General features: G+C 35.7%; 1 protein-coding gene across 2 annotated transcripts in view; it reads right to left on the bottom strand.

Annotated features, from left to right (window-relative positions):
• SRBD1 (S1 RNA binding domain 1) overlaps positions 1 to 16,107 on the bottom strand; it is a 131,094-nt gene that overhangs the window by 51,025 nt on the left and 63,962 nt on the right. For both annotated transcript variants that reach the window (XM_082755485.1, XM_082755486.1), the window contains exon 17: positions 2,996 to 3,078. In XM_082755485.1, the coding sequence (XP_082611611.1) occupies positions 2,996 to 3,078 (83 nt within the window). The remainder of the gene's footprint in view (positions 1 to 2,995; positions 3,079 to 16,107) is intronic.

Raw genomic sequence — 16,107 nt, 5'->3', positions numbered from 1 at the left:
TAAGAATTAGCTCAATATTTTTTTTTCTCCTGAAGGAGCCATTGCTTAAGAGTACCAGTCACAAATTTTATTTCTTTTGACAAAAATGTTTCAGCTACATCTGGAATCAAGCACTTCAGAGGTTATAAAGCTGCATACATTATGACTTACATCCTTTTGGGATGTTAATTTTCCAAATGCGTTAAATAGCAAATATGTTAGCGCATTCAAAAATGTATCACAGAGATTTTTGCACTCCAAAACCTAGAAAGACCAAATAGCATGTTGCTTTTTCAAGATCAAACATAGCACATTTTTTAATATTTGACATGACTTGTTAAGAATCCTGACCCTTCAACACATACCATACGTTGCGTTCCTAGACTACAGGTGAGGCGGAGCTCCCATCACCATGATGTGCATTTTCCCTGCTGAGGTTACTATTTTTCTAGCATCCAGGAATTCTGCACATCAAACCAAAAGCCAAGAACAAGCCAAATTTAACCTTGTCCCTTCACATTCTTCTTCCCTTTTCTGCCTTATAATGCAGATTCAAGCTTTGACTTTTTAAAGTTTTATTAATTTAATTCCCCTATTACCTGGTTTATTCTCATATGAAAAGCTGTTTTTTTGTTTGAGAGGAAAGATTCCCCCCCCCCCCCCCCCCCCCACCCAGATTCTTTTTCTTTTTAATCCATTTTCTTTGCTCTGGAATTCAATTCCCTAACCACAACCTTTGTGAAGCAGCTTTGTTCTCAGCTCTTATCTACATCATCCAAGCACATTACAATTACAGTGGTGATTCATCAGCCAAAAATTCAGTTTGCAGTGTAATAATGTATTGAGCCACTAACTACTTTCCTGATATGAATTAAGCTTTGAACTGCCACTGGGAGGTGACAAGGCAAACATATTCCGCATCAGGCAGAGCTTGAGCATCATCCTCATGTTCAACTACAGAAGAAATCGTACTAATATGAACTGAAGGTGATAAATTAATTTTGGCTAGGTTCTTGTCTGGGAGGAAAGAACGATTTTCCTAATGAGATAAAGATAAAAGAAAACAAGGACCTTTAGGCGACTGGAATTTTGGTCTGTGAGAGACCCTAATAAATCAGGTGGTGCTTCTCTTTGTTAAAGGAAGTACCTGTTAGGAGATTGGGGGCCTGTTTATTTTTCTCTGACAAAACAGATTTTCTTGGTACTGCACAAACTCAGAATCATAACTTGAAAGGAGAATGAAATCAGGTGGTGAAGTGCAAACTTCATTCTTTTTTTTTTTTTTTTTGTCATCTAAAATAAGTTAACACAAATCGCAACTGACCATGCTCAATTTCCTGAGTTGGTACTTACCCTGTTAGCCTGTACCAAGTACAGCCACTGAGGCTGTTGTGAACAGCTGCAATATGGTCATTGCAATATCTACCTGATATCATGCTCCCCAAACCAACTACCAACTCTATGCCTTTTAGCTTTCGACATATGCTTCTCTGTAACATGTACATGGGCCACAGCAGATAGTGTACATCTAAATCAATACCTTCTGGCCAAGTAAGGCAAATTACACATAGTAATCGACAGTATACTTCAAATAGTAAGGTATTCCTTTATATTGATTAAAATTTAGTTTAAAAACAACTAACTTCTACTTGAAGGGCTGTGATTAGGACATAGCATTTCAAGATTCTTTTTAAACTTTTATTCCTTAAAACAAAGACCAACAAAAATCTATATCACTTTTCATTGTTGTTACTGCTGCTAATTTTATAAATAAAAGCAGTGCGTCTCCATTACTAAGAAAATCAAGTGTGTTTTAGACTGAATCTTTTTTTGACAAATGACTACCCTGATTTTAGCGGCCATCATTAAAGCCCGCTTTTACTGAAATAGAGATATTTAAGTTAAACAACTCTACACTATTTCAGTCTTTCAAGATAATTTTCTTCAAAAACTGTGGTATAGTTCATACTGAAAGATTAATTACATAAGTTAGTTTTACTGCTAAGTTCTGCAATTAGGAACACTAATACATAAAACGTACTCTGCGGCAACACAAGTACAACTTGCAAAACCAGTGCTGCCATTTACCAACTAAAATGTTGGCCACAGTTCTTTCTAAAACATAAAAATGCAATAATCCAGGATATGCACTTCTTTGAAATTTGTCACACCACCTTTAGCAGTGGAAGTAGACTATTGTAGTCTGCTAATTGCATTCTACCCCATTAACTCTCACACGGTTACCTGAAAGTACAGATCCAAACACTTCTGTGCTTTTTATTTCTGTTCCAGCCTTACAAATTTACTTACTTTCCATAGTCTCAAAAATAAAGACAAAAGCACATGCTATGTTTTCCTTCCTCCCCAACCCCATCTCTATTTGGTGCGAATTAAGCACTTGCGTAAACACTTTCCTGTATGGATGTCAAAATGCTACAAAATAACCATGTGTGATGTACCACTTCTCAATACCATTCCCTTTCTAAACACGTTTTGAAGGTAGATGTTACTTCCCAGAATCGACCTACAAAAACATACAGAAAAGCTACCAAACATTTTCCAGTTCAACTTTAGTAAATGAAAAACTTCAAAACAAATGCTTTATTACAAACTTCTAAGAAGGAATGCACCTAATAGCACAAATTAATGGCTTCTAAATGGAGGATCAATATCTCATTGTATTTTACACAAAGAGCTAAAACCTCATTGCTGTAACAATGCAAAAAAAAAAAAAAATAAAAGAAGGCATTACGGATCGGGTTACCTGTCTGATCTGATGTTTTTAATAGACTATAAATCTGGCTACAGCCATTTCTGAGTCTCAATCACAATCGTTAAAACTAGAGATTAGAAAAGAGGCATACTATGACTTTTTCAAAGGCATTTACTACCATTCTACCAATTCTACAAATATCTGTTAAAGGAAGCTAGTTGGCACTTAATTACAAAAAAAGCATTTTGATGTTGCTCTATATCATGATGGATTACTGAGATTAAATGATACATATTACCTTACCTGATACATTCCAACTCCTATGTGTTTGGGCTCAATTTTCACTAGCTCAGCTAATGGGTCTTGTACACGTCTAGCTATGGAAACTGAAAAATAGAATTAGAAGAAAAATATTGTTTTATTTGAAAAAAATCACAATTATATAAGTGGCTTTGCTATTTTCAGCCTTCTACAAATTTAACTTTTTTTTTTTTTAACTTTGAAATTATCACTTTATATTATAATCTTTTTTCTCTGTTAGACAAGAGATGAAATGTACATTAATCAAACTTTTTAACTGAAAAATTAATGCAAAGACTTAATGAAGATTTCGTACTGTAATCACATTAGAATCATTTACTCAGGCCACAGAGCTAGTAAACACAACCATGTACAGAAAAATTTCTCCCTCATCTCTATATTAAAATGCATACTTAGCACTTAAAATTATAATCTTCAACCTTAAATCACAGATATATATCATTTGTGCATTTGTACTAAGAATGACAGAAGTGGGGATGGGACAGAAGATGGCTGTGGCTCTTTGAAAGCTATTACCTTCAAAACCACACCCACAGCTGGCATTAGTCACACCAAGATGCTTTTTCTAAAGTTTACTTTACCGTTAAATTCATTTTTAAAGGATATCAAGAAACAGAGGAAGAACAGATAGAAGTCAGGAATAAGAGTGTATATACAGTTGGTGGTTTCATCAATGATACATAATCTTTAAATTGGAAAACTGGAAATACCTCACCTGTTTTTTTTTTTTTTTATATAAAACAAGACAAATTACATGAGGATATGATTGTATCATACACAATTAAAAACAATATATTTTTCATAAAACATTTTATATATAAGTTTTACAGAGCTTTACTCTTTTAATATATATACACATACACATATATAAGCTTCACTCAGAATCACCTGTTTGTTTACATTCAACAGGACCTTTTGAGATCATCTCATCTAACTCCCTTGCTCAAGCAAGGTGAGCTAGAGCAGGTTGCCCAGGACTGTGTTCAGCTGGGTTCTGAATATCTCCATGGATGGGGACTCCACAACCTCTCCAGGTAACCTGTGCCAGTGTTTGACCACTGTCACAGTAAAAAAGTGTTGGGTTTTTTTGTTTTGTTTGTTTGTGTGTTCAGATGGAATTTCTTGAGTTTCTATTTGCGTCCTCTTGTCCTGCCAGTGGTCACTACTAAGAAGAGTCTGTCTCCTTCTTCGTTCCACCCCATCAGGTATTTCCACACATCAGTGACATCCTTCTAACCCTTCTTTTTTTTTTTTTTTTTCTTTTTTTTTTTTTCCCAGTCCCAGTTCTCTCAGCCATTCCTTGTCTGAAAAGAGCTCCAATGCCTTAATAACCTTTGCGGTCCTAATCTGAATGACAGTTACCATTACTGCAGATTGTTAATGACTTCACAGTGTTTTGGAAACGGATTCAACTTAACACTGACACTTGAAGCCAAAACAGTAAACCTAATGCCTATTTATTAGTTTTGCAAGATTATCAAACAAGAACTGCAAAATTTGTCAACTGAAGACATCATTAGAGATTTCACTTCGAAGGATTTACTTTGAAGGATTTGCAATAGTAAATGTACAGTTAGCATGAAGTTCACTGCTCTGCCACGCAAGACTCTTCATACTTTTATTTTCCATATGCTGACAATGGCAGTTTGCTAGCTCAGCTCATGGAGCACTACTCTGGTGACATCTGACACGCCTGCTTCTCTAGCAGAGAAGTTCTGCATTCAAAGGCTATCACATATGGCTTCTCATCAAAAATCACAAAAGGCTAACTAGTGCAAGTACAATTTTTATAGCTCACATAGCTTACTACAGAAATGCTTTCTTACAATAGTCATATTAATTTCCTTGAAACACTAGTAGTAACTATCACCAGTCACCTAACAAACACAAGTGGAACAGAACACTAATGGAAGTAGTATCAATACAACACAGGAAACATTTAAAACTGTACAGGTATTTCTTCTGAATGCTTTTATGTCTCTCTCTGTGTACAATATTTATCTGCTGTAAGTTATCTTAAGCTCAATAACCACAGAGCATTTTACAGAATTTTCTTTTTAACCTAATACAAAAGTTTCAAAAGCTACATTTTAGACAACTGAGAGCAATATGGCACTGTCCACATCACCTTTCATTGCATCTTTTAAAAACAGGCAATTGCACAGATAGGCTGCTACGGGAAATTTCCAAGCATAACCTTCTCTAAGGAACCTTGAATGAAAAGTAAAACTTGGACTCTTCGTTTCCTAACAGCTAGATTGACAATGCCGTCATATCCCTACGAGGCTTCCACCAGCAGAGGTGCAGGCCCTGACCCGGCAAAGCCCTTCAGCACAGATGCATGGCGGTAATCCCACCGGAGCCAGCAATACTCTGCATGCATAAAGTTACATAGATAGTTAAGTGCTTTCCTGGATGATACAGGAAATAGTTACAATATTGAAGCGTAAAGATCAATTAGCAGTCAGTTATATGGTTTAAAGGATGCAGTTCCTACAGTCATGCCAGCAGGACAGCTGACCTGCTGAATTTCCACTGAAGCCTCTATTTTACTCCAGAACACTTCAAATTCAAACTAAAAGACAGCACAATAGGGAAAGCATTAAAGAGAGTACAGATTCTCTCCAGGCACAAATTCACTCCAACAATGACTCAAGATGAACATTCACTGTCTCTTGCACAGACAAACCCACCTTTTCTTTGTTATATTAATAGCACACTTCAATAGATGTATCTTTTTAAGGGGCACTGAGGCTCCACTCCAGCAATTTGATCCATGTGGCTGGACTCCTGCAATGCAAGCAGAGCCTGGCTGAAATCATGAGGACTCTGCAGAAATGCAAGGTCTGCTCCCTGTGGACCAGACTGCAAAATCAGACAGTAAAACCTGATGGTCTTACATTGTCCTCATAAAAATTAAATCACTGTACTTCAAGCATTTTTCAGATTAAAGTATTACAGTAATACAGATATTTATTAAAGGTAATTGCTTGTATGTTTTAAAGCCCATTTCAGGAATGGCTATTAACCATTAATTTTTAGAACACTAAAGATGAAATAAATTGGCAGTGCACTCTCACTTCCACTGTTAACATGGTATGCTTCTCTTTTTCTAACAAACAACCAAATAAATAAAGCTCCATGATGGCATGCAGGGAAAAAACAGAAAATCAGGTTTCTCAAAAAATCATCTGCAGAACCAGATTAAATTTTTGAGATGCCATTCACAAAATATACTAGTCTAAGTAACATGGGGAAAGACGTTATTTAATATTAAACAGAGCATTAGCATCACGATGAGACATCCTTCTAGTAGAAAACAAGAATTACACACCAGATAGATGCAAAGCTTCAAGTTGTCAATTAAGAACAAAACATTATTGTAATATTTGGAATGACAGCAACATATTGTGCTGCCATGCAGTAAATCCATGTAAAATTTAAAAGCTTGAGGGGACAGGATGGCCTAGGTGGTCCTCTGACTTTAATGTAGATTAACTTCACCTCCAAATACAAAGAGAAATAAAGAAGGTGAAAGAAAGCATATTAGCCGAAATCCTGTCTTGTCATTAGAACCTTTTCTGTCATTTTGTGAGAAAGGTAATTTAACTGTTTGGTGGTCTCAGTTGACTGTACTGTGGTTATTTGACAAGACAAACCCTTCAGATATTTAAATATTTTTGCCTGCCAGTGATAACAGTGCAGTGCCTGAAAAGCTTGCATAAGAGTTGCCTGCACAAGTCACATCAGTCTCAGACTCTAATCTTCATAGAAAATACAGTATTATATGAAAATGTTTTGTTTCCTAATGGCTAATGAGCAGACGTGCCCTCATGAACTTGCAAACATCCTTAATTATCTGACTGCTCCTGTCTTAAATGATCAAATCTCTCAATTACAAACTGAAAAATTTAAAATTAAGACTATTTTCCTCACACATGCATGTTTTGCATTTAATTTTTTTTTTATTTTTATTTTTATTTTTTTTTTTTTTTTTACTAATACTTTCTACAATAAGGAATATCATTTTTCACAGGGATTAAAAAGGAGAGAGTTTCCACTCTGGAAGACTGGTAAGTTTTCAGTCAAATTTTTTTTCAGACTGCAGACTGTCCGTTCTTGACAGCGAGGGGGGAAAAACAACATAACAGCTTCCAACTGTTTCTCTAGAGGGTGTGTGTGTATATACATTTATATATAATACATATACACACACACACAGGCTGTATCAGCTGCCATCCCTAAATACGGAATTAGTGCTAACTTCTTAATTAGGCTACCTGCCTCCCCTCAGTAGTGGAATAGATATAAACCAATTGTTACAGCCAAAGCCAGATGTGCACACTATTTAAGGTGCAGGAACAGCTAGAAATCTTGTCACAGATTGTCACTAGGCCACAAAAATATATTATAAATAGTTTCAAGTACTGTGCCTGCTTCAGGGGCAGCTTGCCAATTTTTATGGTTAAGACAACCATATATTAAAATCTTCTCTTTTTGTAGTGCTATATTCCAGAGCCACACCATAAAGTGAAAACTTAATGGCTATAGATAAGGAAACTGTGAAAATGCGCCAGAAATGACTATGAATGACTATGGGTGTGAGAAGAAAAATAAATAAATAAATGAACGAATAGATAGATATTTAGTTACAGTGGTATTCTAATGTTGCTTGCCACTACAAGAGGCAACTAATTTTTGGCCAGAAGTCCCAAGTTTTACGATGATGGCATCTCTTTAAATACACATATAAATGGGTCTTAATATAAGGATAAAAACATCCCCATCACAAACCATGTCAATGTAGCTATCTTACAAATGGGAAAATTGTTCTGTATTTTGAAACAATATGAAGATGTGAAGGCAGTGGGTAGTTTTACAGTTATTATCCTTTTAAATAAATAAATATTTGGCAACCACAAGCTACAAGGTTATTGCAGTTCAAACTCAATTTTGTCATAAATAAGAACATTCTGTATTTTTATTATAAAACCTCAGTATTTTGTTCTTGAGAGAAAATATAGCTGAGACATGCTAGGAGAACATCCAAGTTATTCTTCTTCCACCTCCATTTTTTAAATTAACTTTTGCACCTTAAAAGTCTGAGTTGAAACAGCAAATGTCAATTAAATAAGAATAATGTATTAACGTAATCAAAGACTAACTCATAAATGCATGTGTAATTACTCTGAATATATCATATGAGGGTAGATATGGGAACATTACAACTTATTTAAATCCTTTTATAAAGCTTATTATTGTGCTCAAGATCAATTACTCTCCATAAGTATCTGCAATAATGTTTACTCAGTGATCGATTGTTCAGGTTTCCTGAGTCCTGGAAGCTTTCTATCCTGTTGACCTGAATTTCACCCTCCTTGCAAAGGATACAGTGAAACGTACAGTAGTCTTTTCATTAAGCATTCTTTCTCAGTAGGTCAGGAATTGTGACACAGTTTTGAATCCTCATATATCTTCTTGGTGGGTTTAAAGTATGCAATTTATTTTAAGCAACTGCTCAACAGCTGCATTTCATCCAAAATTCTTCTGTGGCAAGTGAGCAGGTTTTTGTTTTAAAAAGGTTACATTTTAGTTTACTTTTAACTCCATAAAACTGATAATCTGTTATTTGCTTAAGATTAATGAAATAATGAATGACAACGTTCTATTTACTTACTACAAAAATCTTTAAACGATACTGCTTGAATACAAAAAGTAACTAAGAAATACATCTGAAGATGAAATCCTCAACAAGTGAATATTACAGTACAAATTCCTAAAGTCAATATTTTTCTTAGAAACACTATCAAAAGCCACTTTCCTCTGTTGTAAGTATTTATAGTTTTGGTATCACAAGATAATAGTGTTTTTTTTTTGTTGTTGTTTTGTTTTTTAATTCAACCTTATATGGGAGGTATATAACTACTTAATTGGAGTCTATGTAATTTTTCCACCCTACAAATGGGTTAGTCATACAGGATGGTATAAATTCAGAAAACTCCTTCCCCATCTGCGCAGCTTAAAAGGTAGAAATTGTCGGCACGCTTTTCTCCTTCAGATCACTGTTCCCAATTTTAACTGCATCACCATGGCATTGATTACTATGACTACTAAAAGTGAAAATTACTTGAAGTTCTGTACTTACAAGAGTTATTCACTTACGTCAGCAACCTTTCATAAGTGACCAGAATGTTCTTTCCTATGCCTGTAAGTAAGAGCATCAGCTTTGGTGAATTGCACTGCTATATTAAAAGCAAAACAAAAACCTCCTCCAATTAAAGAGCAGCCTTGTACTCGTCACTCCTCCGGCTCAAGGCTTCAAAGAAGCAAAGCCTTTTAACAAAAATACATAGACACACACATGCATAGTTACTTCCCTAGCAAGGGAAATAAACCATTTTCTAATCTAACTCTTTTATGCTAATAGCAACTGCCTTTACCAGAGCCAGGCCTAATGCGCTGCTTTGGGAGATTGCTTTTAGGCAGAACTAGTGGTGCATTTTCAGACTGTTCAGAAATGCAGCAAATTATGCTCTGTAAATAAAAGACAAAGTCCATCTGCTGAACTCAGACCCATCTGGGATATGAGAAATAGGTTCATGAGAAGAAGGCAAAGTGAATATCACATCTTTCCACAAATTATGCAAAGATTACACATCACGTGCAAACATCTACAGAGAATGATGCTCAGTTAAAAGCTACACACACACACCCCTCTTAGCTTAGCGGAAATACTGATCCAAAACAACCAAATAGAGGAGTTTTCACCGACCTCAAAATAACCTCCTGTTTTAATTCTGTAACAAGACAGAAGCCTTGTGGAATCTCAGTGGATCTTGGTCTTGCAGATCAGAGATCAAACTCCTCCTGTCCACAACTATATTCTACTGCTTCAGAGGCAATACAGCACAGATTACCAGGATGCTGATGATTATATACCAGCTCTCATGCATGCCATCAAGTTTGCATGAATTGGAAAAATGCTAGATTCTTGCCTAGAATAACAAGAAAGTAAAAACCGGCAAGCATCTCTAACAGCTGTGTAACAAACCATTCACCGCTGGCACCACTGTACCACTGTTCTCCATTAATTCAAATCCATTTCTCTATTTCTCAAAAACCTGATGCAGATACTCGTGTTCATGCACAACTATAAGAGGCCTCATCATTTGCAAACTATCTGCAGTTATGGAATGTTTTTTAAAAATTATTCAGATTTACTATAACTTCTGCTTAAACAGTACAACCCAGTCTACTTTAAGCTTTAGACCAGCTTCTGCTCATTCTGCACATTGGTAGGAACTGGTCCTATAGGGAGAGAAACAACAAGCCCTCCTTACCTTTTAGTGCTGTTCACCGCCCATTTTGTTTCTAACCATTGCATCTTTTCCCTTCCAACAGTATAACTAAACTCATTCTTAAACGCTACAGAATAAAGCTGATGAAATACAGAAATTGAAATAATAAATTGAAATGCAATTTCAATTTATTCACCTGTAACTGCACACGACCCATCTAAACAGGTAAGATTTTGTAGCAGATGCAAAATGTTTTCAATGTACAAAAAATTTGAGTTTACTTTTCTTTCTTTTATGTCTTTCTGAAAACTTGTGGAGCTTGCACCAATCCTCTATGATTAGCTATAGAAGGAAGCTTCCACTTAGAAAGCAGCGCGAATAGTTTAACCGTAAGACTTCTGTCCAATAAAGTTTTTGAAAAATGACCTTCTTTCCTGAGTAGCCAAGGGGGAATAGTGCTCTTTTAAGAATATGAAGAAATTAGCTCAAGTAGACATCAAGGCACTATGTCCCACACATCTAATCATCAAATTGTTTTACTTTCCTTAAGATAAAGTCAAAAGAAATTATATTTTTTCTGATCTTTACCTTCTATCTGCTGGCCAGTATGACAGCTCTGAACTGTATGTCTCTATCTTTAACAGCACCCAAGGGAATAAAGCCCTGTAGCATGACAGTCTCTAAGTCCTAACAAGCCCCCAAAGCCTATAAGGCTTTCTTTTGCAAGGAAAAGTGCAAGTGGTTTGCTGAACTTTGAGTGTACAATAATCCAATGCGTTCTGCCCTGTGGAGAGAAGACAAGCAGATGGGATTTGACAATGCTAAAGCAAGCTGTGCTGTGTGACCTTTTGCTCTCCCAGACTCTTTATTCTCAGAAATCATCCTTTAGAAACAAAACAGTTTCTGTACTGGATCATACCTGTGTGTGCTGCATGACACAGATTCTTGCCCTGTTAGCACTTCAAGTCTTTTCAAAAAGTAATCTTAAGGAGCATTTTACCAACACTCATTATTTTGCTAACTGGGTGACACAGCTATGTGGTTGGGGAAAAATGAGCATTTATTGGATTTGCTGCATTAGATGAAGTATGTTATTCTTGTTTCACCATCTGAGAACAGAAGGGCAGATTAAAAACCAAATTCATTTGATCACATTCAAGTACAGAAGTAAATCAGAGGCTTAGCATGAGATCTGTTCTAGTAAGTGATAATACTTACGTGATATCTGAAAAGACATAGCTCTCTTTACGAGCACATCCCATGTTTAAAGAATTCTAACATTCAAGTTTACCTGCATGATTTTTATGAACCTGCGCAATGAAGTGTGTTAATTTATTTTGCTTTTTAAATAGTGAAAAAAGACTGCTAGAGCAGTCGTGTAAAAATGAAAGGTAATTCATCGATTTAACAAAGTGAATTAATTCCTCATTTAATATTACTGAACATATATCCAGACCAGGGCAAAATTCCAGCTTAACTACTGCCTTATAGCAATTCTCTACTATCAGGCCACCATTTGCCAGAACTCAGCAGTAGTTTCCTGTTTCTTAGAAGTTTTTAAGCAATACTCATTTCATCACAGTATCTGCTTCAAAAAGTGGAGGTGGGCATTCCACCAGGTTGGCTGCTTTTCATATTACACAGACAGCAGAAGAAAATAAAAATTCTGATTGAAGCACATGCCAAACAAATGGTTCATCTGTTATCTGCCCTATACCAAAAATAACAACAAAACACTATCTAACCACACCTTAAGAAGTTTTCAGGTTTCTAGGAAGTAAATAAATTCTGTATTTCTGCATGTCAACCCTTCAGCACTGAGAAAGGTCTTAAATGTTTATGCTTCCTACAGACTTCACCTGTCTCTCCACAATCTTTCCATTGGTTTAGCCAACCTTGTTCACTCAACAAGCTTCTGCAGCAGCATTTGAGAAGCGTTACAGGGGAAAAAAAAAAAAAAAAAAAAAAAAAGCAAGGCGATGTCTACTAACAGCCAGCTGCACAGACTCATTTTATTTCTTGTTCTAGAAGCCTCATTTTCATTAGCAATACAGGATCTGCACACCAAAATAAACCCTTGAGCAAAAAACTATATAGGAGAGGATAGAGGTAAAACAATCAAGGTACCAACTTCTGGTAGATGCACATTCCACAGTTCACAGGCCCAATAACAACAACTGAAAACAGGCTGACACCAGTTCTCATGGAGTCCATCTGTTTGAGTCAAGAGCGCTTGCCACCACTGAGTTTATTCTTTTCTTTCACTCATGAAAAGAATACTGCATCAAGACAGTCTTCTCAAAAACTGATGGTGAAAGAAAGGTAATGGCAAGGAGAATTACTGCTATATTTGAAGGCAAAGTAACTATTCATTCAGCACGGTGTTACAGCTAAATCAAAGGAAAACTTGCATCCAGATCCACCAAAAAAAGGCACAGGCAAATCTCAACCAGAGAGACTTGGAATAACCCAGAGATTATGTATAAATGTAATTACATGTAAGTCACAATAAATAACTCCTACTTGAAGTTGCCATAAAAGTTAACCAAAGCTCAAATATGCAAAGTATCACACAGATGGCAGCTCAGAATGAAACATATCAAGACAGCCAGGTAAGTATGAATTTGACTGCTTTTAAAAAAGTAAGCCAAAATTAAATATTTGACTCCTTCTTTAAGAAGATGGGAAGAGGACACAGTGGAACAGAAAGAAGAACTGCAGTCACTCACCCAGCCCCACAGTTCCCTCACTGCCCTTCCACTAATCCTTAAGAAAGGTAGTCACAAAGCCTCAAGAAGACACACATTAATAAGTTTCACAAAGATGATCAGCATTTACAACTTGCTAACCACTCTTGTTAAGGTGCACATTCTCCCTGACAAAAAATCTCACTCTGAATCAGCCTATTCTGAGGCTTCAGGGAAGGAGAATACAAGGAAGCCTTTCATTCCCTTCTCTCTCAAGCTGCAACTCTCTACTGCAAGGTTCATCCAAAAACCCCAGTGACTTGTTCTTTAGGCAGGACCCTCCTAATCTGCTGCAGCTGAACTACCTCAGCCTATCAAGTAGGAAATCCTTTTATTGCTCTGGCCTATAAGCCTCTTATCTCCCAATTCTGTGAGGCTGAGAAATAGCTGTTCTGCTCATTAATCCTACAATGACTGTCAAAATGGGATATATACCATCTCGCTCTACTCAAACACAAATAACTAGATTTCATCAAGTTCTTCACTATCTACTTAGTCAAATCTCACTCTACAAGATTTTATAGGAATTGGAATAGCAGTAGAGAAGCTTCTGCACTTTCATGAAATATACATATTTGGTGCTACAAATTTTTTTGTGAACTTGGATTAATATAAAGTATTGACAATAGAGCTGATACTAAGGCCAGAAAGAGGAAACGTACCCATCTCTGGAGGTCAATTCTAAAACCATACAAACCCTACCCCACTGCCGGCAACACAGATACAAGCAAATAGCTTATGAAATGAGCATTTTGTTTATCAGCTAAGCACAATAATTGTTAGAAGTGCTGTATGGATGAGTATGAAGAGTTTCTGCTACAGTTTATGCATATCTAATTAGTTTATCTGTCTTAATTATTATGGAGGTCATGGATGAGATGGGTTTAAAGACAGCTCAAAGACAATAAAAATAACCAGTTGAGTTCTTGGCTTAATTAAAATACCAATTAGCACTCCCACAAAATGCTTGTTTTCCCTCCTATACACTTAGGCAAAAAAGAAATTACTACAATAATATGTACATTTATTATTTTAAGATTGGGATTGATGTCTTCTATGCTAAACAGCATTGTAAATATGACAGATTTCACTAGAAGTAAAAGTTATTAAATTATACATATTGCACGATATTTTACGTTCATGTACCTGGATGGACAGACACAAGCTTACCTGTGTAATTAAAAAACAAACAAAAAAAAAAACCTTCCATAGTTTGTGTTGAGAGAAATGTTAAAGTGGCAAACTGTGTTAAGATCACAGATATCTCACATCAGTTGTACCTTTTATTTTAACTATAAATGTCACACTTCATCATGCAGCTGTCAGCTTCTTTTAATGTGCTAAATGCTATCATGTAAGCACAGAACTTGACATGATGTAACACAACAATTAAAATAAAAAACAAGTCAGCTTTGACACCATGTCATTTTTCCATTTGCTGCAAATTAAAAGAAAGGGAAATCAAAAGTACAAAAGTAAAAGCTACTTAAGAAAAAAGTTTGCAAAGAAAAAAAACAGCAGTTACTATTTCCCTCTCATGTTATGTCACTTTGTTATGTTCAGCCTAAAAAAAAAAGTGTCCACAGCTTTAGTGCAGCTAATTACAAATTGACACCAAAAGACATCAAGAAAAATGTCTGAAGTCTAAAACTTCTCAAAAGATTCTGTTGTAATAAATACACTTCTCATTGTCAGTTCCATGAAAGCTGACATCCACAGAACTAAGCAATTATTTTTCACTTTCTATCCTACCCTTTTTTCAGTTTCTAACCACTGAGGTACTGCTGCAGCATGTTAAAAGAGCTCATGCTTTTTAAACCAGATGCAACAGCTTTTAAGTGATGCCTGACGCAACTCCTGATAATAATGGAGAAATGATGAACTCCAGATAATTAATACCAAAATTGGTTATGTATTACAAATTTGATTTACCATATTTTCATGCACAGTGCTAAATAAAAGTTCCTGAATGTTTCAGCAACTAACTTCTTAAAAAAGGGAAATGCACACCTGGAAAAGTAAATTGTTGTTAATAAGATTTTTCCTGTTTTAATATTTCTCTGTTCTTTTACCTCAAACTCTAAAACCACATTTAATACATCCGCAGCAAAAAAAAAAAAAAAAAACATGCTTGGGCCCAAGGGAAAGTTAGTGGCATCTGTCACAAACACAGAAATGTCACAGGCCTAACGCTTGCTCAGGTCATACCATGACACAAGCAAAATCTCTTTGGCCCAGGGAAGAAATGATGACACCAGAGCCAGTTCACAGACAGGAAGGAATGAGTCAAGCAGAAAGAGGTTAGAGGCCCGTCCTGGGAAGGGCTAATGCAGACATTTGAAAAAATTTCCTGTAAAACTGTTCTCTTAAAACATTGTATTAACACAAATCCCTTTTTCCCCTTCATGGAAATAAGAGAAAAGAGGAACATGGAAAATCCTGGGAAGTTTTACCCCCAAATACCACATAACTTCAGAACTTATTTCTGCTGACCTATTTTGACGTATTCCTAAGAATTTTCAGGCCAGTAGCCTGCTAAAGTAAGATTAAGAACATTGTCATTTTGAGATTTATGTAAGAACGCTAGTGCACTTTTAAGCCTGCTTTATTTATTTATTTTTGAGTATGACAGCAAATTGCAGAAAAAAAAAATGAAAAAGCTGGTGTTGATAAAAACAAAGACCAAAAGACACACAAATAAAAATATACAAGTGAAGTAATACAGAACAACCTCAGACCTGCTTTTAAAAAGACATCTCCCGATAAACCAACTCCATGAGTAGTTTGGACACCAGTGAAGTTGCTAAGAATTTGATCTTTGTAGAGCACCCTTTAACTAAAAACTGAAAATTATTAACACTGACTACACTTGTATATTTCTAAAAATTTAGGTTGTATTATACTCAAATAACATTTATGCTGAACTGTATATATACATGTATATATATATACACACAGATACCATACAACTAAATAGTATTTCTAGAGGACCTCTACCTGAAGACTTCAAAAATTGATCACGATGAAGGCAAAAAAAAAAAAACTGACA

This window comes from Aythya marila, assembly GCF_965140915.1.
Source record: "Aythya marila genome assembly, chromosome: 3".
Classification (NCBI taxonomy): domain Eukaryota; kingdom Metazoa; phylum Chordata; class Aves; order Anseriformes; family Anatidae; genus Aythya; species Aythya marila.
Note: the sequence above shows the minus strand (reverse complement) of the source record. Positions and strands in the feature narration are given on the sequence as shown.